The sequence below is a fragment of the Natrix helvetica genome (assembly GCF_964273705.1).
Source record: "Natrix helvetica genome assembly, chromosome: 1".
NCBI classification, from domain to species: Eukaryota; Metazoa; Chordata; class Lepidosauria; order Squamata; family Natricidae; genus Natrix; species Natrix helvetica.
The window spans coordinates 99,081,687-99,107,804 of record NC_138548.1 but is presented as its reverse complement, the minus strand read 5'-3'; the positions used below and the strand labels follow the sequence as shown (position 1 = coordinate 99,107,804).

The 26,118-nt window shown below is 37.1% G+C and overlaps 1 protein-coding gene across 1 annotated transcript in view; it reads right to left on the bottom strand.

The window, feature by feature from the left end:
• The window catches only part of KIAA1549L (KIAA1549 like), a 97,228-nt gene that overhangs the window by 49,355 nt on the left and 21,755 nt on the right, over window positions 1-26,118 (bottom strand). Inside the window, exons 7-12 of the mRNA XM_081951958.1 lie at window positions 24,532-24,591; window positions 22,173-22,324; window positions 21,073-21,244; window positions 17,645-17,808; window positions 6,334-6,524; window positions 3,671-3,798 (exon numbers count right to left, since the gene is read on the bottom strand). Coding sequence (XP_081808084.1) covers window positions 3,671-3,798; window positions 6,334-6,524; window positions 17,645-17,808; window positions 21,073-21,244; window positions 22,173-22,324; window positions 24,532-24,591 — 867 coding nt within the window. The remainder of the gene's footprint in view (window positions 1-3,670; window positions 3,799-6,333; window positions 6,525-17,644; window positions 17,809-21,072; window positions 21,245-22,172; window positions 22,325-24,531; window positions 24,592-26,118) is intronic.

Here is a 26,118-nt window from a genome sequence, read left to right as displayed (position 1 = left end):
TTTATTTTTGTAATAGGGCTGAGTTGAGCCAGACAGAAGTGGGCATCTCTTTGAAAGTATGCCTATAAGGCAAATGAAAATGCACTGCACACTTGGTTTTTCAAAAGCCTTTGACAAAGTTCTTCTTGAAAAAATACTGAACAAATCCAGCTGCCATTGGGTATATCAACAAGTGTTCTTATAGATTGGCAACTTGTAACAAACAAAACAGAGAATAGGGGAAAAGCCAATTTTAATATTGGCAAGATGTGCAAAGAAGACCCATAAAGATTTCCATAGGGACTGGTATGCTTTTTAACTTGTATATAAATATCTTGAGTTGGGGTTAAGCAATGAAGTGGCCATGTTACTTAATGATAAACTATTCATAGTAATAAAATTGAAATGGTGAACTTTCAGAGAGTTCAAACAGCAAACAGCCTGTTTCAGTTTCAGCTTCAGTACAGCTTGATTAGCACAAGCAGCTGATTGCCGGTTGGATCGGCCTCTCGACTATCAGCTGTTTCAGGCTGCAGAGATTGTCATTACCCATTGCTGCCTCCGCGTGCCCCGTTTTCAGCCTCCGTGCGCCCCATTTGCCGCCCATTCTGATCCCCATTGCCTGAAACTGGTGGAAAATGGGACGCACAGAGGCCAAAATGGGACGTGCGGAGGATGAAAACCAGGCTCATGGAGGTGGCAATAGGCTATGGCAATCCCTGCAGCCTGAAACAGCTGATGGTTGGGAGGCCAATCCAACCAACAATCAGCTGCTTGTGCTAATCAGACTGTGCTGAAATTGACATTGAAACACACTGTTTGCTGCAAGGAGGCAAATTGCTGGGAGGCAGAGGCAGATATTTTTTTCTTGTGCTAATCAGGCTAAACTGAAACTGAAACATGCTGTTTTCTGTTTGCTACAAGGAGGTAAATTGCTGGAAGGCAGAGGCCAAAGGGTGGGGGCCGGCGAGTGGGCGGGAATACAATCAGTGTATAAGACTCACCCAAATTTTCACCCTCTTTTGGGGGGGGTGCATCTTATAGTCCAAAAAATACAGTACTTGAAACACTGTGTACATGTCTAGTCAATGCACCTTAAAAAATTATAAGGGAGAAAACATACCCCCCAAAACCAACCAAAATGTTTATTGGTCAGGGCAGTTCCCCTAAAACAGTGGTCCCCAATTGTTCTGGCCCGGCAGAGGCAGTTGGATGGGGTGGGGAGAGGGGATGTTTTCGCGCACATGCATGCACCACTTTCACAAGTGCAGCTTCATGTGTGCACTCACGCACACCACTTCCACAGCCCAGTTCTGAATGGGCTGCGGCCTGGCACTGGGCTTCAGCCTGGGGGTTTGGGGGATCTCTGCCTTAAAAGGAAAGAGTACAGCTATTTAAGCTCTTTAACATAAGAAGGAGGGTAATGGGAATTTTGATAGTTTATAAAATTATGCATCTCCTAGGTCAGTGATGGCGAACCTATGGCACGCGTGCCACAAGTGGCACGCGGAGCCATTTGTCAGGGCACGCGAGGCGCTGCCCTGTCAGCTGGCCAGCGCGCATGTGCGCGCTGGCCAGCTGAGTTCACCTTTTTAAAAGCTATTTTTCGCTTTCCCCAGGCTCCAGAGCCTGGGCGCCTGGGGAGGGCGAAAAGAGCCTCCCCGCCCCCTCCCCCGGAGGCTTCAGGGACCGTCCCTGACGCCTTCGGAGCGCTTAAAACCACCCTCCGAGTAAACAAAGTGATTTCCGGGTTGCTCGGAGGGTCGTTTTAAGCGCTCCGAAGGCTTCAGGGACGGTCCCTGAAGCCTCCGGGGGGTCGGGGGAGGCTCTTTTCGCCCTCCCCAGGCTCCTATAAAGTCCCTGGAGCCTGGGGAGGGCGAAAAAAGCATGTAAAAATGGGGGGTTCGCACATTGTGCGCGCATGCGCACTGGGGGTTCACGCGTTGCATTATGGGTGTGGCACGCCCGCACTCAACCCCCCTGCGCTCCCCCCACTTGTGGCACGCGAGCCAAAAAAGGTTCGCCATCACTGTCCTAGGTAATGTGGATAGAACGATTCAGGATAATATATACCACATAAACTGACATTTGCTATCAGCAGTTGTGGTAATGGAAACCAATTTGGATGATATTAAATGAGGAGTGGATGTGTTCCCAGTGATGCCTATTTAGTAAATAGTAATGACTATTTGCTACTCCTAAAACACAGACAGTATGGCTAAAATACTGGTTACCAGGAAATAACAATTGAAGGAACTATCATCCTCCCATTCAGGCTAAAATGCCGTTGGATGCTCTTCCCCTGCAGAGCTCTTCTTATATATTAGCTATAAATATCTTACTCTCATGATTTCAATAGCTTTGCTTTAAGTAAGTTTACAAGTGGATGCAACTTAATACAAAGATTTTCTTGTTTAACTAAGAATCTCCTTGTGAATGAATTTCAATAACAATTATCTACATTGAGATGATCAGAATTATGGTGAGCTTGTTCAAATGAAACATTAATACAGCTTTATTTAAAATGCTATTTTTGAGGCATAAAAACAAAAACTAAATAAAAACACACAGAAAACAACATATCCTGATCATATAATAAAAAATAAGATGGCAATCCGGAATGATTCAAGAAAGGATTTTTAAAACAGTCCTTTAGCACATTAAAATATTATGAATGTAAAGTAACATGCAGTGGATTTTTTTCAGAAAATATTTAAAAACTTAAACTTTATGACAATTAATACTAGAGATCACTTGCTGTGAATAGTTAGTATACATATCTGGTAATACTAAAATTTGTGGACACTTTTCTGGAAATTATAAATGTATAAATTTATCAAATACATAGATATAAATGTTTATGCACAATACTACTAGCTTGTTCACATTTAATAGCATCACTTTCGACCAATATATTGAGAAAAATATTCTATAATATCATGTAAGTTTTCAATATCAAGCAGTTTGAGGATGATCCTAAGATTTTAAGAATATATTAATTCAACTGTGTACTGCTTCTCACATATACATTTAATGCAGTTCTTTCTGCCCATTTTAAGAGAAGTTGAAAAATTTCAGATTATATCATTTTCATCAGCAAAAGGCATTGTTTATTACAATTTATTTCTAGTGTTTAAGACAAAAGAAGTAACACTTTACACAACATAAACAACATCACAAAGCATACTGAAAATTAATATCCAGTTGTCATTAAACATAGCTGGCAACTTAAATCAAAAGCCTACTTCTCTTCTTAGGACCACGCAGAAAGACAACAGCATGCTACAACTTGGTACCACAATTTTTATACTTAATCAACAAAAAATAAGGGATGTTAACAAATTTGGCCCAATTAAAGCAACATCAAAATAGAAATGGAAAAGCATGTGTTATAAATCAAATTTAGATTCAGGCCATACTGCCCTTTTTTTCCCTAATACACCAGGAAATGTAGCAGTGACTAAACACCGAAGTCATACTAAAAAGGTGGTCTACAGAACTCAAATAAGGGTTATAAATAAACAAAAAGAAAAACGAAAAAAAGAGAGAAGTGCATTGTAGACATATAGGTATATGGCTTTAATTCTAATTAACTGCAATATTATATTCAGTATTATATTTTCTAGGGTAATCAATCTCCATGGGAGAAATGGAAGGTAATTTAGTAGATCATTCACCAGGGCATTCTCACCATTTCTGTTTCTTCCTTCCTCTTTTGTCACTTTCTGCTGTGCTGCAACTTTCTGTGGAGAGCCTCGGCCTGAATTGGGCTTTCCTGATTCGTTGCTGATGACAGAACCATTTTCACTCAGCGACCGGCTGCAAGTAACCATAGCAACAAGGAAGAAGGCTAAGTTTTTTCTGCATATTTGTCATTTCAAGGTTATTGCATTTGCTTGGCCTGTATCACCGCCTATTCCAAGCCTGATTTTTATAGACAAATAAATATTTATAGTACGTTGTAATGAAGAAACATAAAAACAGCAGGAAGGCATCCATAGTATTTCCAGGGGAGGGGGTTGTTATAACAACCAGAAGTCAGAACAATCTCTAAGCGTGGCTATTGTTTTCTTTATAAGCTCACAATAATAAAGGGAAAATCTTGCAGCAAAAAAAGATAAAGGTTTTTTTCCTCCTCACATAGAGGCCATTAAATAAATAATTCTCAATACATGCATCTTTATTCTAATATTGGTTTAGCATATTGCTACAGACTCATTCCATGGCTTTTTATGCAATTGGAAGAGAAATAAAGAATATTTTCCGGGAGGGAATTCATCTTTAGTCATATTTCAAAAATAGGACTAGGCTAAAGGGCACTATAATAATCTAAAATGTTTAATAGTCTTTGGAAAGAGGGGGAAAGCTTTTTTTTAACCACTGCAAGATTTCCTTTTGTGAATGTATAATAAAGATATTCAGATGTGGATTCATATTCCTGTTCACAGCCTGCGTAAATATTATGCACACATTTTAAAACAGTAAAGCAAACAGCAGAGCACAGCTGGTTTAATAGTCAAATCTGCAAGAAAACAGGAACAATCTGCTTACATTTTAAAAATAGCCATAAACCAGCCATCACACTCCCTATGCCTTATTAAGCCATGATTATGAACTCTATTTTGAATATAATTTATTTCACTCATCCTTACTTGGATTGGAACAGTTCATCTAATGTCTAGATCTAAGTATATCAGCAAAGAATGAATAGGTGTAAGTGTAACAGCAAAATAGTTGGCTGGAGATGAAGTCAAAATTTGTAATCTCTTCTATGTCACTGTGCACAAGACAGGTGAACAAATCTAAGGCAAGCATAGAATGGTATATATTTATCTCTGAAGCTGAGATGCTTCAAAGAAATATCAAGTGACTACTCACAACCATTTATTTAAGTTTCATGAGGTATTACTCTGACTATTCTCTGCCCTTGTTCTGATGAGGTTGTAACTGCGGAAAAGAGAGAATACATTTTGTTTGATGTACTCTATGCTCTGATTTTCCCAGTGAAGAACAACTAAGGAAGCTAAGCTCTCTCATAACTATATATATAATCCTGTTCCTCATGTATTCCAAGGTATACTGTGTTGTATCTGTGTACATATATGAGAGTAGTCCTTTGTAAACTGTGTCTGAACGTAAACAGTAAGACAGACAGAACAATTTTCCAGTCTTAAAGGTATTTTTTCTAGTTTCCTGCTTCCAAACATTCATGGTTTAAATACCTGGATTTTGTTGTGTTATTAATAACCTTTAGGTTCAGACTCTATGGTAAACTATACAGCGTGATCTATAAATAATTTGGACAAAGAATGTGCAAATAAGTTCTGTGAGGAATATACTTCATTCATTCAAAGTAAACCAGTTAAGTCAGGAATTTTAATTTGATGCTTGTATAAATGATATATATGCATTGGACTGGTTCTTCCAAATAGACTATTCTTATGTTCTTATACATGTTATACAGATTGTTTTAAGCTCAAAAATACTTCGAAAATTGTTAAAACACCCATTTCTGAATTAGAAGCAACTGTTTGGATGCAAAACGGAGCATGCTGATTTTGAAATTGTTTGAATTCTAATTGTTCATCTCCAAGACACAATTACATTATTATAACAATACATAATACTATCAGATTCTAGATTTTAATTTCAGAACAACTGCACAACAAGGCCATGATATGCGTGTTAACATTTTGAGGTCTGGCTTTTCATGCTACAACATCAATCATGCTGGGAGATGTACTTCAGCAATCTCTGAGATCTACAAGTTCCCTATCCCTGACATACTGAGAGACACCGGGCAGGGGAGGTCAGGATTCTTAAAGGCCCTGTTTAAAAACAAACCAAGTTCATATATAAAACTGTGCCAGGATATTAACCATGGAATTATATACTCCATTCCAAAGAGCAATTTAGCGGTTATAACGTGAACTAATTGAAGTTTTATGAATAATACATTACGGTAGCAATTTCTGGAAATAACAGAAATTGAGTAGCAACTGTTGACTTGTCTTTGTTCAGATGGCTTTGGATCTCGTGCACCAATGTGAAATGAGAAAAGGATTTTCTCCAATTGGGTGTCTAGGGCATCCCTCAACTATGAACCAATTTCTTTGCAGCAACTATAATTCCATTCAAAACAGGTTGATTAGGTTTCACACATGCAGATATTGCAACAATGCATTATTTTTCTTGATATCTTGTTTAAAAATCTAAGTGTTTAAAATTATATCTGTGCCACAGAGGTTTGAGCAGATTTTTGTGTGTTTGAAAAGACTGAAATTGTAAGCACAGAAACCATTACAAAAATCTGTCAACCGTCTAATCCCTAGTCTTTCTGCTGATATTGCTCACCTCTTTCTTGTGTCATTGGACTTGGCAGTTTTTGCTGTGCTCCCATCCTGAACGATTTCCCTTTCCTGGGATGCAGGGGCATCTCTCACAGGAACAGGCAAAACTACGGTCTCTTGGGTGACAGGCAAAGCATCATCCTCAGTCCCTTGTTGGCCTAAATGTTGCTTAGCGTAGTCAAAACCTTGAACCGGCTGGGGAAAAAAAAAGGGGGGGGGACTCAATGATGTACATTGCATGTATCTAAAAGTAATGCAATACAATACATGATGAAAGTACATACTTAATGAATTGGTATTCACTTTAAGTATTTTAAAGCTGAACTTAAAACTATATTTTTCCCACCAAATATAACATCTACTGTTTAAATAAAGTAAGATTAGCCCAATGTCATGCCTCCATTTTTGACTGGTGTGACTGATGTGATTCAACTTCTTAGCATCCCTAATATCCTCATATGAGTTGCAGTTAAATGGCAACAAAGGCAAGAGATTCCAGGAACAGTGGTGGTAAAAAAGAAAAGAAAACACTGCAAACAACAAGTGAGCATTTGATATTCGATCTGGCACAAGTTTACTTTTAAACAGCTACTGGCTTACTGGACTGAAATCAACAAAAAGATTCAGACAAGTAGAAAAGAAAATATACTTTTGACCTTGCAAAAATTACTTGTCTTGAAATATTAATCTTGTAAACTACAAAATAGAAACCAGTATTTCACACTTTTAAACTACATCTTGGAACATATCCATTTTTAAACTTTACCAGTGGGACACAATTGTCTGTTATCCACAATACCATCTGCTTCATGTAAATATTAATTATTCTTATGACAATAAATTACATAACAGATGTATTACATATTACACAAGTACATCGGTTCTAAAATAATAGTTTAAAGAGAACTTTTACAATTTGTAACACATGGTTTAAAACAAATGGAAACAGAATTCTTATTTCAATTTATTTTAATCAAAAATTTATCTGTAACTATCACACATCTTAAATTTGAGCAAAAGGAAGATCATTTAAGTACTTAGCTTAAGTTTTATGGCTTTCCCTTTGGTATCATAGAAAGGTGTTCTTGGGTAGCAGGACAGTTTTGTTGTGTCCTGGCAGCCAGCAACAAGTTTCACAAAATGGATGTAAAGTAGATTTAAGAGGTAGAACTATGACATCTACTGTCCAAATAAATTGTCATATATTTGGGATTGGAATGGAAAAAAATATGATCCCTTAACAACCATTGCCAGAACTATAAATATATATATATATATACCATATTTTTCGGAGTATAAGAAGCACCTTTTTCCCTCAAAAAAGAGGCTGAAAATCTGGGTGCGTCTTATACACTGAATACAGCATTTTTTGCCTCCCAAACCCCCCCCCCTTCACCAAAATGGCTGTGCAGAGCCTGTAGAAGGCTTTCAGAGAGCTCCTGGGGGCTGGGGAGGGCAGAAATGAGCAAAGGCCATTTTTTGCTCAATTTTGGCTGCCCAGCCCTCAGGACAACTCTATAAGCCTCCTAAATGATATCCATGCCAATTTTTTGACATAAAACAAGCCCGTTTTTTGTTTTCGTTTTTTAGAAAAACGGGCCATTTTGGGGAGGTTTGTAGAGTGCAAAAACTTTTTTTTTAATTTGCCTCTTCAAAACCTTGGTGCGTCTTATACTCCGGTGAGTCTTATACTCCAAAAATACAGTAATTTTAGTGGAAAACCTCTCCCCTTTTCATTACTAATTAATACGTTTGGACCAGGATAAGTAGCTGTGTGTGCAGAAGTAAAATAGGGTAATCCTGGAACTAGTTCTGAAAAGAAAACAGAAAGCTGATTTTGATGTAGGTCTACGATCCACTAACACTCCAACTGTGGAACAAAATCAACTGAAATAATACTATGAATCTGTACAGTCAGCTTGTGTATAATATGTGTCTGTATATAGAATATAAAAATAATTTATTTCTACAGAAACTGAACTGTGAGTAAATATTAGCACCTTTGAATCTTGTCACTATTCATACATGGGTAAGATTACTTAACCAGAATACAAAATCCCTATTTCTATGTGACACAAAATAAACCAGGAAAAAAACCAGGAAAACATCCTTTACTATTTTACTGAACAAAATCCTAGGAGGAATAGAAATATTAGCATAATCTCTTCTTCTCCAGTCTTAACAATTAGCAATAGCAACAGTACTTAGACTTATATATTGCTTCTCAGTGTTTGTTAAGCAGTTTACAGAGTCAACCTATTGCCCCCAACAATCTGGGTTCTCATTTTACCAACCTCAGAAGAATGGCAGGCAGAGTCAACCTTGAGCTGGTCAGGATCGAATTGCTGACAGTCAGCAGAATTAGCCAGCAATATTGCATTCTAACCACTATACCACTACAGCTCTTTTGCTTAATGAATGCTTAGAGGGCCAATAAGGTTTGAATCTGATGGTTCTGTGGTGAATGAAACCAGCAATGGTTTCAAATTACTTTTATCACAACCACAAGTTTTCCTATGAACCCAAACGTCCTTTTTAAAAATGCTGGACATCTCAATGTTCAAAAATTTGTTCATAAAAACTTTACTTTCCTGCAACCAGAAATTATTCATTACTTTGTTGAAATAAACAGTTGAAAGCACCTATACACAAATCACACCTGCACCTATCATCTATATATATATGTACCCAAATTACATCTAAAGTTTTCAATTATTTATTTTTTAAAAGAAAAATATAACATTGAATAAGTACAGGCAACGTTTCTCATCCTTTCTCAATTCTTAACAGGCATAATATGTTTTCATTTTTAAATATGAACAAGATGTGTCAAGTCAATAATCAATTAATTATCAAAATGTTATCATACATTAATTTTTTATTTTATTTTACTTCTACCCTGCTGCAACAACTCTTGGCAGCTTAGAAATTATCTAAACAAAAAACATCCATGATGGGTTAAAACCAATCAAAACAAAAAGACTAAATAGGATGATAACCCTATCAATCTCACATAGGTTCAAAGTAAGTCCTCAAAAATAACTTTTTTTTAAATTTTCAGAAAAACTGACAAGGAGAATGCCAACCTGATCTCCATCAGGTGCCTGGTTGAAGCTCATCACTTCCGTAAAAAAGTACCACTAACTAATCTTAGTCACATAAATCTCTTAGAAATGTGAGATTCAAGGATGTTTCCCTCTAGCTGTTCCAATTGATTTGGCTGATGATGGTTGGAGCATATGGACCTGAAAGTATCCAGATACAAGTCATAAATGAATATGTAGGTCAATATCAGCATCTTAAATTTTACCTGGAAACTAACTGGTAGCCTATGCATAGCTTGCCATGAACACCAATAAACTTGTAGGCCACCGCATTGTGGACCAGTTGCATATTCTGGACCAGTTGCAAATTGCAAGAATATCTTTTAACAGCAGCTTAATGTAAAGTTCATTGCAATAGGTGGTGATACAACATGAATTACTGTAGATGAGGCTTCTCTCCTCAAGTAGAGCTGCAACTAGCACACTAATCATAATTTCTGGTCACACCTCTACCTGCTGATAAACAGGAACTGTGAATTCTCTAGGATAGGGACCCGCTGCTTATGTGGAAATTGTATAGGGAGAGTTCCCTTTCCTCCTATTCCTCCAAATTCATCTCATTTGGTCTGATTTTTGGCTCAACATTAAAATCTACACAGCCTATAAAACTGCAGAGACTCCAACTGTTAATCAGATTTGCATTATTGTTTTCTGGTATACAGATTTATAATCAGGATGCAATATATGCCAAAAAGTTCTCAGTTTCCAAATCTCTATGTATACATTCACCAAGGTAGTGAAGATTCTGAAAGGGCATTACTGCTATGGAGATATGGAAGTTTGGTTAGAACTGAAACTACCCAATTCAGAACTAGATATCTAACAGCAATTTGAACCATGCAGAAGAATTGGCCTGAGTAACCCTCACATTAAATTTGCCTGGAGGGACTATCACCAGCACTTGCTTGATTCAAACTGCTGATCAGTTATGTTCCATCAAGTTGGTGTTGTCTCGTAGAAACAATACAATAGACCTCAACATATGACCACAATTGTTAAATGAGTTTTGTCCCATTTTACAACCTTCCTTGCCACAATTGTTAAGTGAATCATTGCAGCTGTTAAGATAATAATGCAGCAGCATTGAAACAAGTGACTTATGATCATTTTTCATACTCATGACTATTGCACCATCCTCACGGTTATGTGATCAAAATTCAAACTCTTGGCAACTGGTTCATATTTATGATGGTGTCCTGGGGTCAGGTGATCAGCTTTTATGACCTTCTGACAACCAAAGTCAATGGGGAAGCCAGATTCACTTAACAAAGGTGTGACTAACTTAGCTGCAGTGATTTACAACTGTGACAAGAAAGGTTGTAAAATCACTTAACAAATGTCTCATTTAGCAACATAAGTTTTGGGCTCAATTGTGGTCGTAAGTCAAGGACTACCTGTATTCCATTAACTCCTGTAAACCTCTGACCTGATAATGAACAGAGTGCTGATCTAATTTCATCTTCTAGTATCAGAGGTTTGTGCTAATAGGAAATACTGTCTAAGAGATGAGATAGGATAGAGTAGGGTAGGGTAGGGTAGGGTAGGGTAGAGTAGAGTAGAGTGGAATAGAATAGAATCTGGAAGGGACTTTGGAGGTCTTCTCATCCAGCCCCCTGCTCAAGCAGGAGAACCTATACTATTTACAATAATACAATACAATAGTAGAGTTGGAAGGGACCTTGGAGGTCTTCTAGTCCAACCCCCTGCCTAGGCAGGAAACCCTATACCGTTCCAGACAAATGGCTATCCAACATCTTCTTAAAGACTTCCAGTGTTGGGGCATTCACAACTTCTGGAGGCAAGCTGTTCCACTGATTAATTGTTCTAACTGTCAGGAAGTTTCTCCTCAGTTCTAAGTTGCTTCTCTCCTTGATTAGTTTCCACCCATTGCTTCTTGTTCTGTCCACAGGTGCCTTGGAGAATAGCTTGACTCCCTCTTCTTTGTGGCAACCCCTGAGATATTGGAACACTGCTATCATGTCTCCCCTAGTCCTTCTTTCTCTTAAGCTAGACATACCTAGTTCCTGCAACCGTTCTTCATATGTTTTAGTCTCCAGTCCCCTAATCATCTTTGTTGCTCTTCTCTGCACTCTTTCTAGAGTCTCCACATCTTTTTTACATCGTGGCGACCAGAACTGAATGCAGTATTCCAAGTGTGGCCTTACCAAGGCATTATAAAGTGGTATTAACACTTCACGTGATCTTGATTCTATCCCTCTGTTGATGCAGCCTAGAACTGTGTTCGCTTTTTTGGCAGCTGCTGCACACTGCTGGCTCATATTTAACTAGAACTCCAAGATCCTTCTCACAGTTACTACTATTGAGCACGGTACCACCTATACTGTACCTGTGCATTCCGTTTTTGTTGCCTAAATGTAGAACCTTACTCTTTTCACCATTGAATTTCATTTTATTAGATAGTGCCCAATGTTCAAGTTTGTCAAGATCCTTCTGTATCTTAAGCCTATCTTCTGGAGTGTTGGCTATTCCTGCCAGCTTGGTGTCATCTGCAAATTTGATGAGTTCCCCATTTATTCCCTCATCCAAATCATTGATGAAGATGTTGAAGAGTACTGGGCCTAAAACAGAGCCTTGGGGTACTCCACTGCATACTTCCCTCCATGGAGATGCAGTTCCATTGAGGACTACACGTTGAGTGCGGTTGGTCAGCCAGTTACGAATCCATCTGGTGGTGATGCTGTCTAACCCACCTTCTTCTACTTTATCTAGTAGTAGGTTATGGTCTACCTTATCAAAAGCCTTACTGAAGTCCAAGTAAACTATATCAACGGCATTCTTCTGGTCCACTAATTTTGTCACATTATCAAAGAATGCAATAAGATTAGTCTGGCATGATCTGTTTTTGACAAACCCATGTTGACTTTTGGCTATTACTTTGTTTGCTTCTAGGTGTTCGCAAATTCGTTGCTTGATTATTTTTTCCAGAATCTTTCCTGGTATTGAGGTCAGGCTGATATTTCAGACAAGTGACTCTAGTCTCTTCTCAAAAACCTCCAGTGATCGAGCACCATGATTTCTGAAGGCAAGCTGTCCCACTGTTTAATTATCCTCACTGTTAGAAAGTTTCTCCTTAATTCCAGATTGCTTCTCTCTTTAATTAATTTCCAACCATTGTTTCTTGTCCTGCCCTCTGGTGCTTTGGAGAATAATGTGATCCCCTCTTCTTTGTGGCAACTCCTCAAATACTGGAATACTGCTATCATGTCACCCCTAATTCTTCTTTTCTCTAGACTAGCCAAACCCAAAACCTACATTCTTCATATGGTTTAGTCTCCAGGCCTTTGATCATCTTAGCTGCTCTTTTTGAACTTTTTCCAAAGTCTCAACAACTTTTTTTGTAGTATGGTGACCAAAATTGGTTGCAGTTTTCAAGGTATGGTCTTACTAGAGTTTTATAAAGCGACACTCATCTTGGATATGGGTAACTCTATTGCACAGAATTTCAGTGTCTGGTACTCTTTTTCTGAATCTTTCCTTTATCTTCTTTGAATTTGTTGCTATCTCTTCACTGAAATATCTTAAGCATAGAAATTTCAGATAAAAATGTCTTTCTGAGTTTGGAAATCTTTTAGTAGACTTCCTTTGTTTTTCTCTGTCAATTTCCATCTATATCTTTACAGTCAGCTTTAGCCACATCTTTGCTGTTATAATTTAGCTCTTCCACTTCCCTGAGCCAGTAATAAAGTCAATTTGAATTCTGTGTACTCCATCTGCTGATGTCCCTATACATAAGCAACTTTTGGTTGCTAAAAGACTGCATTAGTAATGAAGAAATCACTGGATTGGCAGAAACTATTAAATCATACCACTTCATTTCTCATTTCTAGGCCATACTGTCCAACTACATTTTCCTCTATACTGTTTCCAATTTTGACATTCCAATCTCCAATCATAAACGGCACATCTTGTTCAGCTTTTAAATTGAACATGACCATAAAACTCAACTTTCTTCTTCATCTGCATCAGTAGTTGAAGCACAAACTCAGATAAGGCTCGTATTAAAGAATTGTCCATGAAATCTAATTAATATTATACCAACTGCATTATACCCAAGAACTGCTACAGCTACATCCTTTTTAACCATGAAACTATATTGTTCCTTCTTTGTTTTTTCTGCCCTGAGTAGTAACAGTGCGATCTTCTGACTGAAAGCAACCAATTCCAGTCCGTTCCACGTGGATGTCTAAAATATCAATTTTAGTTGTTTCATTTCATTTTTCATTATGTTGAGCTTTCCAATGTTAATGCTTCTTAAATTTATATTTCACTATTATTCTTTCTTTGCACCTTTTACTTTTCTTTTCCTGCATGACAACATCATCAGCAAAAACAAACATCCCAAAGGCTTTAATCTCACCGTTGTATAAACATATTTGTACTCTGAAAGATCCTCTGCTCTTCCTCAACAGCATATTGACAGCTATCCACCTTGAGGGACTCATTATCTGACTTGATGTTATCAGTTACTTTTTCTTGTCTATCCATGTGGTTTCCTTGGTAAAATAAAGCAGTGTTTTTTACCATTGCCTTTCCACACAATATGAAAATATGCTTAAAGTGATAACACACCTCCAGCAACTTCTTATATTGCTGCTGCCCAAATAGATGTCTCCTTCCTTTAGCCGCAAACCTAATAGGAACTTCACCCTTTGGGTGACCCTGTTGGGGTCATATATTCTTGCCATACATTCCAGTGATCTTGTTCATTCTTCCCAGGAACATCCCGTCCCCACCACAATGAGGCAGCACAGCAGGATGTGGGAAGAGGCTAATGGGCTGGTAGATAAATTATTAATTGGTTGGAACTGCTCTATTTCTTGTTTCAAAAGAAGCTCCCCCCTCCCCCTGGTTTTTAATTTCATTTCAACTTCCAACTGTTGCAGCCCTTTTTATCTGACCATTTTGAAATGGGGCTTTTCTTGGTTTTAAACTGGAATAAGTTTATTGACTTGGCATAAAGTAAGGCATGTCCTCTCGAGTTTCAAATTTAAAATCATTTGCTGCAAATTGATGCTATTAATTAAAAAGGAACACTGTTATAGTAATGGAGTCAAAAGATTAAAAATAAAAAAAGAGTTCCAGTGGACTCAGATTAAATAATTCAATCTTTTATCACATTCGGGTTGCATCAGGTAAAAACTAAATTTGGCTATGCTCACTTTCAACAAATATAAAAAGAAGAGAAATTCATATATTGATTATTGTGTGGGGAAAGAAAGAAAAAACCCATATTGTAGTTAAGTCATTTGAAGCAAAATCAATGAAGATGGTAAAGAAATCAGAGTAGTCTCAAGATGCTACACCCTTTTTCAAAAAGCCACTGATCTCTCTGGAATGACACGTCATTTGTCTCGATTCCTTTAAGGAACTCTTCCTACAGTGCAGCCTCAGAGGTGCAGCAAAAACCTTTCTCCTCTTGGTCGCCATGCACTGCAGTGTTTAATCTGAAGGTTTAATGAACTGCTTAGATCCATTCACTGAGGGAGGATTTTTATGAAATGGTCCAGTAGGCAGGCCTTCTGTACAAAGAGCTGCTGTGTACAGAATGCTGTTAGCAGCAGGAATACAGGACTGATTATGCAGCTCTATGCGCTGTGTTCCCCTCTGAGACCTGAAATCAGAGCAAGCCGGGCAAGGAAAACAGACACAGACACATATTTTGCAAGCAACACAAAATACCGAGATTTCTCATCACAAACTTGAATTGCTCATTCTTAAAAATAATGCACCAAAATGTTCTTAACAGCCATATTCAAAATATAAGCAGCAGTAAACAGGATTTTAAAACAATAAAGTAATCCTATTGCAAATCTGATTTTTCATCCAGAAGGAGTGTTAGGCATTTTTTAAAATAGCATATTTAAATACGATATGCACTATTATTAACAACTACATGCACTGTGATTTAACTTTTATATTTAATAGTTGGCTACTTTTCTTTTATGATAAATCAATGTTCAATGAAGTTAAAATTAAAACAATATATTAATCAATACTAATTAATACTACAGCAGAGAAATCAGAGGAATCTATGAGAAAATGCTTCAGATGGGAGCCATTTTTCTGAATGAAAAGGATTCCATCTCCTCAGACTTACTGCAGGGGCAGCCTGTGAGGCAATGCCATTCGGGAATAATAAAGTTAAAGTATTCCCAACATAATCTAAATTGTACTCACACACATAAATACAGTTACTGTTAAGTTTGAAAGCAAAAGGGGAGCCATAACTAACTCACGCTGGAGAGGATCGCTGCAATTTATCAAACTATAATCTATCTGGGTCTCTCAATTTGGCAAAGCTCTTACATCCTCCAATTACAATATGTTTTGATACTCAAAAGATAATATTAAATAGATCACTGTATATCACTGTAAAGTCACAGTATGTTGGGGGAGAAGGGAATTACTGATCTCCCCAGCATTTGTTCAAATGTCATATTTCTGCAACTTTAAAACAATTACTTAAGATAGTAGTAACTAAAAATAGTCTCCATCTAATTAAGCTCTTTAATTAATTAGTTTTCTAAATAGTTCTAAACGTAAAGGTAAAGGTTCCCCTCGCACATATGTGTTAGTCATTCCAGATTCTAGAGGGCCGTGCTCATCTCCACTACAAAGTTCGGCCAGCACTGTCCGAAGATGTCTCCGTGGTCATGTAGCTGGCATGACTAAATGCCGAAGGAGCACAGAACACCCTTACCTTACCACCAAAGGTGGTCCCTATTTTTCTACTTGCATTTTTACATGCTTTTGAATTGCTAGGTTTGCAGAAGCTGGGACAAGTAATGGGAGCTCACTCCATTACGCGGTGCTAGGTTTGGTTTGGTTTGGTTTGGTTTATTTGGATTTATATGGTATAGGTATATGGTATATAGGTATTCGACCCACTGAACTGCCGACCTTCTGATTGACAAGCTCAGCATTTTAGCCACTGAGCCCTATTAGTTCTACTATTTCTTTATTAAAATAAAATAAAAACTGCATTGTCGGGTTTTAACATCAAACATCTTTGTATTATACATAAATTATTATTATGACATAATTATTATTATGACAAAATAATGACTTTATGTCATTATTATGACATAGTTATTTTAATAACTATTGAAGATTTTTTAAGGAAAATGAGACCAACTGCCTTAAATTCAAATGAGGCAGATATTAAAAATCACTTACTTCAGAATCTGAAATCCACAATATGAATCTAGATATTGAACAGATTTTCTCCATGATTTTAGAATGTTGGGACCAGCTTGGTTTGACATGCTGACTAAATAAATGAATAAATGTCTATATTTCTTTGCAACCATGCTATCCTAATATTCTGGGTTTATTTATAATTTTTATATTGTAGTACATAGATATTAATATATTTTAGGTTACTCCAATTAAGTAACTTTAGGGAACTAGAAAGGCAAAGAAAGTTGAAAAGTGGCCACATGACATTTTGTGGCTGATGGATTCTGAATCATGTATGCTGCATAGGATTTATACTTTTACACACACACACACAAATTTTTCCAGCCTTTATAGTTTTAAATACTGAAATAATAGCACCATCCTTACAACAAAATAAAATAGGCTTTGCTTTTGTCAGCAAATGAAACTAATTTATTCAACCGTAATTTTGATGCAAAAATAATAAAACAAGCATCTGATGCCATGTACATGCCTATCTCCTTATTGCAAAATGAAAATGTGAAGTAAAAAAAAAACAGAATGAAAAGGTGCTTTAATGAGTCTTAATAGTCTTGACATTCAAGGTCCATGTGATATTGCCTATTACTTGCAATTCTCTGAATGACCACTGGTGGGGAGTGGGAGAACTCTGAAGTTTAGCATGCTTCCAATTATGGAAATTAACTAAAAAATACCTGTCACTTTCTATGATATGGAACAAAAGGACAAAGGATAAAATATATAATTCTTACTATGAATCAGGGAGACTTAACAAGCCTATATTTACTTCATTTTCATCCAATTACCAAAAACAAGTGGTGCCTTTTCAGATCTCAATCATGCTAGTTCTTGTCAGTAGGAATGGTCTCAATCTTTCTTTGAACACAGATTAATGCCTTGGTAAAACCTGTCTAAACATAGCACAATTAACTCATCTTGCACACATGGACGAAGAACGTAAGTCTAAAGAAACAAATTCATATGCCTGAGCCTAGGATTTAAATAGCCTACCTTGGCTCTTTGTGGCAAGTTCATCATGGTGTCTGCCTTGAAGTCATTTTTGTTCTTCCTGCATAGAACAGCTGTGATGATAAGGATGATGACTGTAACAACTGCTATGGGAGCCAACACTGCTGCAATGATCCATAAATTGTTGGGTGGGTTTTTAACTACAGCTGCATACATCAAGAGAAAAGGAAAGAAATAAACTTATGAAGTTTATTTTAACGAATTAGAGCAATTATTTATTTATTTATTTATTTTATTGAACTTATTAGTCGCCCCCTCTCCCCACAGGGACTCGGGGCGACGTACAGAGCAATAATCAAGATAGCACCATATATCGTGCAGAGGAGGTAAAAATAAGTCCATAAATAAGCATACTTACAAAATTTAAAACCCCAAAAATATTAAACTCTAAAAACTTTAAAAAACAAAATTTCCCATTATAAAATGACCTGGGGTGGCAAGATTGTAACGTTATGCCAGGCCGGCTTGACAAAACAGGTAGGTCTTCAGCTTCATACGGAAGGAGCGAAGGTCGGTTGTTGTCCGGATGTCTGGGGGGAGGTCATTCCAAAGGGTAGGGCCCACCACAGAGAAGGCCCTACTCCTGGGCACCGCCCTCTGGCACTCTCTAGAGGACGGCACCCGGAGTAGCCCCTCTCTGTGTGAGCGAATGGGTCGCAGGGATGTATGGGGCAGGACGCGATCCCGCAGGTAACTGGGCCCTGTGCCATGGAGCACTTTGAAGATGGTAACCAGTAAATGACTAAATTATTTTTTTCTCTAGCCTTCTCCAATCTAAAATCCTTCCAGAGACTGCAATTCTTGGTGCATGTCTCACAATGCATCAGGGGAATGTCAGTTTAGAAAAGGCTAGTCTATTTGTTGAGTCTAAAAAAAAATTCTATTTCACCTATGTTAATGGAAAACCTCTGACAGGTTTTCTCTAAGCATACCAACTATGCTCTATCACGAAGAAATAGATTGCCCCTCACACACAATTATATTCAACAGCATCAATTTTATTTAGACATTTATACAAAAAGAGCATAGGACTAACACACTATAAATATAGAACATATTACAAGAATGTGTGCATATGAATCTTTTATTGTTAAAGGCTACCAATCTAATGTAATTTTTAAGTTAAAATCTCTCCGCTGTTGTAAATTCATTAAATCATTAATGTAATGATTTATTAAATTAATGATTTATTCATTAATTTTTAATGATAATAATGTATCATTATTCATTAAATAAAATCATTTATGGCATAGTATTAATTCTGCCCAAAGTAACAGTTGCTGCTGCTTCAACATAAAGATATTTGACAAATAAGTAACCACTCTGAAACTGATATTAGCACCTAAAAATGGGGAATATTGCTCTATGGTTGTGGACTGGCTCCCGGACAGAGACTCTTTCGGACAGAGAATCTTCAAGCAGCCAGCCCACAACCATAGAGTGCACTCCTAGAGCGGCCGCTGCTGGAAGACTCGGCAGCCGAGTTTTGGAGTTTGGAAGCCGGAGAAGAAGTTATGCTTGGAGCACGGTGGGGGTGGAAGAGGCGCTCGCGCAACCCCCTCTCCAGCTGGGCAGAGCTCCGTGCAGTGAACTAGGAGGTATCCCAAATGTGCCAAGCCACGGGAGCTGGGGAGTGGGCAGAGCGCCACGTGCCTTAGTGCCTTAGGGATACCCCCTAGGTCAGTGAATGGCGCTCTGCGCGGCTGGAGAGGTGGTTTTCTGGATGGCTGCTCGTAAGCGTGGTTACCTGGTGGCTGCTTTTTCCCTGAGGCTGTGCCCGGCTGTTCAGGAGCCAGTTTGCAAGGGAGCAGCTGCCCGGCAACTCCCCCCTCCGGCCAGGCAGAATGCCATTCCCCAACCTAGCGGTATCCCGAAGACACCAAGCAACTTGAGCGCCTTCCCCCCCCAGCTCCCGCAGCTTGGTGCCTTCGGGATACCGCTAGGTCGGTGAGTGGTGCTCTGCCTGGCCAGGGGGGGTTTGTCCAGGGGGCGTATTTTCAGGAGTGGGCTTATATTTTTGCCCACACAAAAAATGTCGCAAGGCATTAGTTTCAAGACAGGTCATATTTTCGGGGAAACACAGTAATTGAATTAATTCCAGAATACATTATATTCTGCAATCTAGAATACATTTTAATATGTGAAAATAAACAGAAATTATCTACAATGTTAGAATAATTTATCATATACTTCTTTCTTTGTCTACAATTAATATGTATAATTTCAGTCTTGACGAAACTATAGACAAAGAGCCAATGCTTAACTGTAATTTTAAAATGCCTTGCTCTGGAGGAGATATGTTGACCTACTTCCAAGTATTAGAATCTAAGCTTAACAAGTTCAGATATTGATCTGTTTTATTCAGCCACTTTATCCTCCTTTATACCAGCAAATACTGTAATAGGTTATTCAGTTATCTATCTACTCCTCACAGTTTCCAAATAAGCAAACACAAGATACCAATTTCAAACAATGTTACACTCTAGCTTATTATACCATTTCACTTTGTACATAACAAAAAGTTACAGAAAAGTCTAGATAACTGTTGTGATTAAGGGTAGATATAGGTTGCTTGCTTTCTTGCTTGCTTTTAAGTAAAGAAAAGAGCAAATAAGGTATATAGGTTCTCAAAATTATTCATCTGTTTCTTCAGTAAGACAAGAGGTTGACAATCCACACAAACTGACTTCTGAGAAATGAGCAGGATATGGAATGTTGTTGTTATATAAACCATATATCTTTTATTACCAATTATAACAGCATGCAGCTTCTCATCTATCAATTTCTCAAAAATTAGATGAATCTAAAACAAAAATCACAACAGGCAGCAGGAAAGAAGTCTCTAAGATACGTTGAAAGTACACTGTGCAATCCAGAATCAAGATTGTATATTTGTACAGTCCGTATCACATTTACTGCATTGAAACAGGCTGAATCTAAGATTTCTTTTAATTCTTCATCTAGGCAAACATTAGGGCATGTTTACATTTCCTATAATCCAAAGGTCAATGTAAATTATAATAGCATATCATACTCTCACATACATATTTATACATTTATTATTATTATTATTTCTTAGATTTTTAGACCGCCCCTCTCCCAGAAAGGGACATACATCCTATATTCTCAGAAGTTATTCCATATGTATTGTTCTAAAGAATGTGATATACACTATATTGCCAAAAGTATTCACTCACCCATCCAAATAATCAGATTCAGTTGTGAGCGAATACTTTTGGCAATATAGTGTAGCATTCAAAGAGAAAAAAGCAACTATTAAGCAACTACAGAAGATAACATTTTAATAAGCCTTGGCAGTCGAAGGTTTTTGTTACATTTTCATAACAATCATAAGAATTACAATTAAACGTCTAAAAGAGGAAGAGGGAAACAAAAAAAATATTTCTTACGATCAGCTTGTACTTGAACAACATATCCTAGGGTCAAGGCCATCCTTTGTGAATCAACCGTAGTCAAACGTTTAGCAGCTATTGTGCCCAACAAAGGTTTCCCATTGTATAAAGTATAGTAAGTCAATTCAGCAGGCTCACGGGGACCTGGAATTCGCTGCATTTTTACCATCTTAAAAACACACACAGACACAAATAAAGACAATATAAAACAATTACATCTGTAATGTTAATATGTTCATTGCTGTATCCTGCAAAAAACAACATTAATTTGTAAATAGGCTTGTAAATTTAAATTACATTTTCAATTAAATTTGCAACATTCATGAATATTCAGGAAGTTATTTAGTTCAGAAATACCAGTGGGAAACTTGTTTGTATCCCATATTGACAAGTTATACATAGACAGGGCTGCAAATCTCAGTATTCCAGACACTTACTAACCCTTTGTTCAGGAACTGATTTCCTTGGCAGAAAGCTCACAAACAAAACCTGGCTGGATTAGTTCATTTATTGAGAGAAATGGATGAACCAAAAATAAACATACAAAGTTTGTCTTCTGTGGTACACAGGAGTATAAACCTACTAAATGCCAGGATTTGCATTGCAGTCTTTTCACCTGTCAGGATAAGCAGAACTTTCACTGTTGTCTTGTTATCTATGAAAGTCACTTGATCTATGTTCACATAATAGCCACTGCAAATTTATTTGCATTTCGCTTTCTAGGTACTAAATTAATCTGAGTGATTAAAGCTTCTTGGTGCTTCATAAACTCTGCTCCAATCAAAACAGATCAGACACCTAGGTTCACACACTAAATAGCAAGATCTTGCTCTTAGATTTTCTTTTTATGCAACCATGTGCAAATCAGATAACCAACTAAGAGAGGGGAACAGTAATTGGAGAAAATCCTCCCCCAAACCTGGAATAACTTGATTTATGTGTGCTAGAGGTACATTAATATATTTGGTACAATATTTCATATTACCTACATAAAACAGAAAACCTTTGTGTAAAAATATTAAGTTTCTGGTTGATAGCCCCCAAAATACTGCAAAAGAAGGAGAAACTTAAGAATTTTCTTTAGTTCTTGTCTCTACCTGCACAGTAAAGCTGCCAATAGTGGTGGCTCGTTTAAATCGTCTTTCTTGTTGATGAGACATCATGAACAGTGGTGCTAAACGTTGCTCCATGAGTCTTGCAAAACTTTGGTTATTCACCCCCAGCAATGTAATGTCAACTCCCAGTAAAACTACAAAAAATAGAAGGAAAATACATACTGCAGCAGTGAGTTAAAGATATATAAACATATACGCTTAAAAAATATTTTTCTTTCAACCTTTTCAAGTGTGTGTTTTTTAATGTACAATATTCAATCCAACATAAGGCCTGTACATGTGAACACGCACGCTGTGACCTTGGTCTTTAAAACATATCTTAATCCTGCAACATATTTGTAAAACGTTTTTATTGAAAAATGGCTTGAAAGCACATTCCACAAATCCTATTGTGGACATTGGCTTATACCATTTTATAGCTGTTCTTATTATTAGAAGATTATATACTTTTTCACTTCTGCTCTAAAAGGTTAAATAGTTGTTTCATTAGCATCATTTTATTTTGATTAATGTGTGTGTGTGTGTGCGTGCGTGCGTGCGTGCGTGCGTATGTATGTATATATATATATATATATATGTTGTATTTGTGCTGATAAATAAATAAAGGGAGACTAGTATAGATCTATTTCAAGCTATTTAGCTCTCATCAGCTAATAGCATCAAATAGCTTGAAATAGATCTATACTAGTCTCCCTTTATTTATTTATCAGCACAAATACAACATAAATATAAAAAGGCAACATTAAAAATAAAAATATGGTTTTCTGCCTGGATGGTTTTCTGTAATGAGCCGAAGGACAGAAAGGGGGAGTAGTGAGCTCCCTCCCATATTTGGGCATACCAGGGGTTGTAACACAAATACATACGTACGTACGTACGTATGTACGTATATCTATCTATCTATCATCTATATGTGTGTGTGTGTGTGTGTGTGTGTGTGTGTGTGTATGTATGTGTGTGTGTGTGTGTATATATATATATATATATATATATATATATATATATATATATATATATATATATATATATATATATATATATATATATATATATATATATATGAATGGGAAAGATAAATATTGATTTCCATGTGGAGATCGCCCTTGTAAATTATGAACAGATGACAATTACAATTTTAAAAAAAGGAATTTCCATGTTAAAAATGATTATAAAAATGTGGACAAAATGTTCTCATGGGTAATCACAATTATTAAATGTCACCGTGAAATAACAAACAGTACCTGCACACATGTACATTTCCTATGCTTTATTGAATATTGTATATTTTTAAAACCCCAAACAACACTTGAAAATGCCAAAAGAGGGGGGGGGTCTCTAAAAGACCAGAGAAACAGAGCTGTAGCTTATTTATTGAGAAATGGATAACAGGGATTCCATTAGATTTACACTGGGAATTACAGAAACACAAGAAATATTTCTCCCTCCAAGAAATGACTGGTTTCTACTTATGTTGCAGCCCAAACAAATTGAAAGTAATCAGCTACATAACAAAGTATTTGTTTCAATTCAGGAGATAAATGTTCTCTGTGGAAGTAATTTAAACCAAAGCACAGCTGTACAAAACCTGCAGATTTAGAAAGTTCCACATTTTCCCACAAAACTGCAACATGAATGAATTGTGCTGAAGCACGGTTGCATTGCGGAAAAAAAATATTGTCCATATTCTTACTTTCTTAAGCAGAGAAAATATGCAACTTGCAAACTGTTAGTTAACCATGCATACTAAGTTTGCTCATGTTTTCTTAACTTCTGTGTTCTAGGATTTAGCAAACACAAAAAGAAAAAAAATAAACAAACCCCACTTGTATTTTTCCAAGAATGTGTCTTTTATTCCGTTAGACAAATTGGATTTTCTCAGGAAATTAATCTCACTGGTAGAGTTGTTTGGTATGTAGGGGGCAGATTGTTGAATAAGGAGAGCTAGCAGGAAAAAAAACCCCAACCCTTCTCATATGCATGCTGAGAGAAACAGTGTAAGTATGTTGCTATGAGACAGCCAGATGTATATATGGCCAATACGTATTTATAAATCAACACTTTGTATATCTCGTTATTTTTGTTAAGATTCTGAAATTTGTAAACCTTGAGCATATTATTTTTGGATATGAAATTCATAGTTGTTTTTTCAAAGAACTAAATGAATAAGGCAATAATTTGCAGAAGTCTCAGACTATTTAATACTTTACGAAGTCACCTAAAAATGGCAGATATCATGCTCATTTTAACAGTCCTCACAGTGTCAAGGTTCTCTCATGTGAAAAAAAAAATAAAGGTAAGAAAATTAGGAAAATGCTGTCTTAAAAAAAAAAAAAACCTTTACCTGTAATCACCCAGTAATCTTTAGTTGCTTCTGAAGTATCGAGATTTGGATATTCCAATGCTTTAAAATAAAACAGCAAACAAAGCAATTAAATACTCAACTAGCTTCGCATTTTCCAAACTGTCTTTTTTTCTTGTGCTATGCCAAAAATCTGCAAAATGTCAGTTTTGTTTTCTTACCAAAAATCACCGCATTCAAGTATTCCTTATTTTTAAATGTCTCAATAAGCTCCAGAATCAGATTGTCAAGTTCGCATACAAAGGGAAAATCACACAGGTCATCTATACTTTCCAAATAAGTTTTATAAGGTTACATTATAAATTGTGTACCAGAGAAAATATACAAATTAGTGTTCTTTGAAAATCAAGCCCCACATGTAATTTATTGCTACTCCTATCTGGCATAAAAGCTGAAGTCATAATTCCCTTCAGAATTTGCTAAACAGGTTTTGGGTAACTGTAAAAATAAAAGACAACTAAAATGTGATTATAGTGAAGGTGGGGAAAATCCACTTCAAAACCAGTTCAAAGGGTTACAAAAAAGTTAGCTATCCTATTCATCCAGGTGATGGGCAGAGACAACAGAAGTCCAGGAAAATCATGTCCAGAGGCCAATCAGGAAAATAGTCTCCTTCTCTCAGGTTGGCTTTCTTTTTAAAGGAGTCTTTTGTAGTTGGAATTTTGTCCTTCAGAAGCAACTGAAAGCAAGGAAAGGGGGAAAGTATATTTTCCCAAAACAGAAGCAACAGGGCTACATCTATAAATTTAGGCACAAGTTAGGATTAGTAAAATTTGCTGTAGTATAGATTCCTTATTACATTCATTGAGATCTTGTCTCTATGAAGTTGTGAGAGTTCCTGGAGCTGAGGGAGCAATTAGTTCTTGAATTAATAGTAATTAAAATCAACCTCTTGAGACAGCAATTGTTCATTTCTTTTCTTTTTTTCTGTCTTCCAATTTCTTCTAGGTCACTAATAATACTCACTGAATTATTCTATCCAAAAAAAAAATTTTTTCTTTTGAAAGAAGTATTTCTTTCTTCATCATACACCTTCTTGCCAGGTCAAACTATTCAAGGAACAGGACTGCCACAAGACTCTTCTCTGGAAAATGAGTGAACGAGAGAGTACTCTGGAGAAAAATGGCCTGGGATTTGTGAAAACAAGATTTGAAGATCCCCTTCTAGACTGCAATAGGGGTCCCAAGGTACTACTTTATGTGTATACACCAGGGGTGTCATTGAGGGCTGCATCAAGGTTGTGTTTGACCTCGAGGGGCTGGGGTGGATGTGGCCAGGGTGGGCACGGTCAGCTTCACGTCTCTCCTGTCGGGGGCACCTGAGTTTGAGTAAAACAACTATAATGGGGTTCATACAGACCAGGGTGTCAAACTCAAGGCCCGGGGGCCAGATCCAGCCCACATGGTACTTAGATCTGGCCCGGGGGGTCACCCTGGAAACAACAAAAGACTGACCCAAGCGCTCTGCCAGCAAAAACAGGCTTGCATGCTGCCTCCTGAGCTCCATTTTTACTGGAAGAGGGTTGCAGGAGTCCTGGCAGCCGAAAACGGAGCTCGGGAGCCTGTTTTC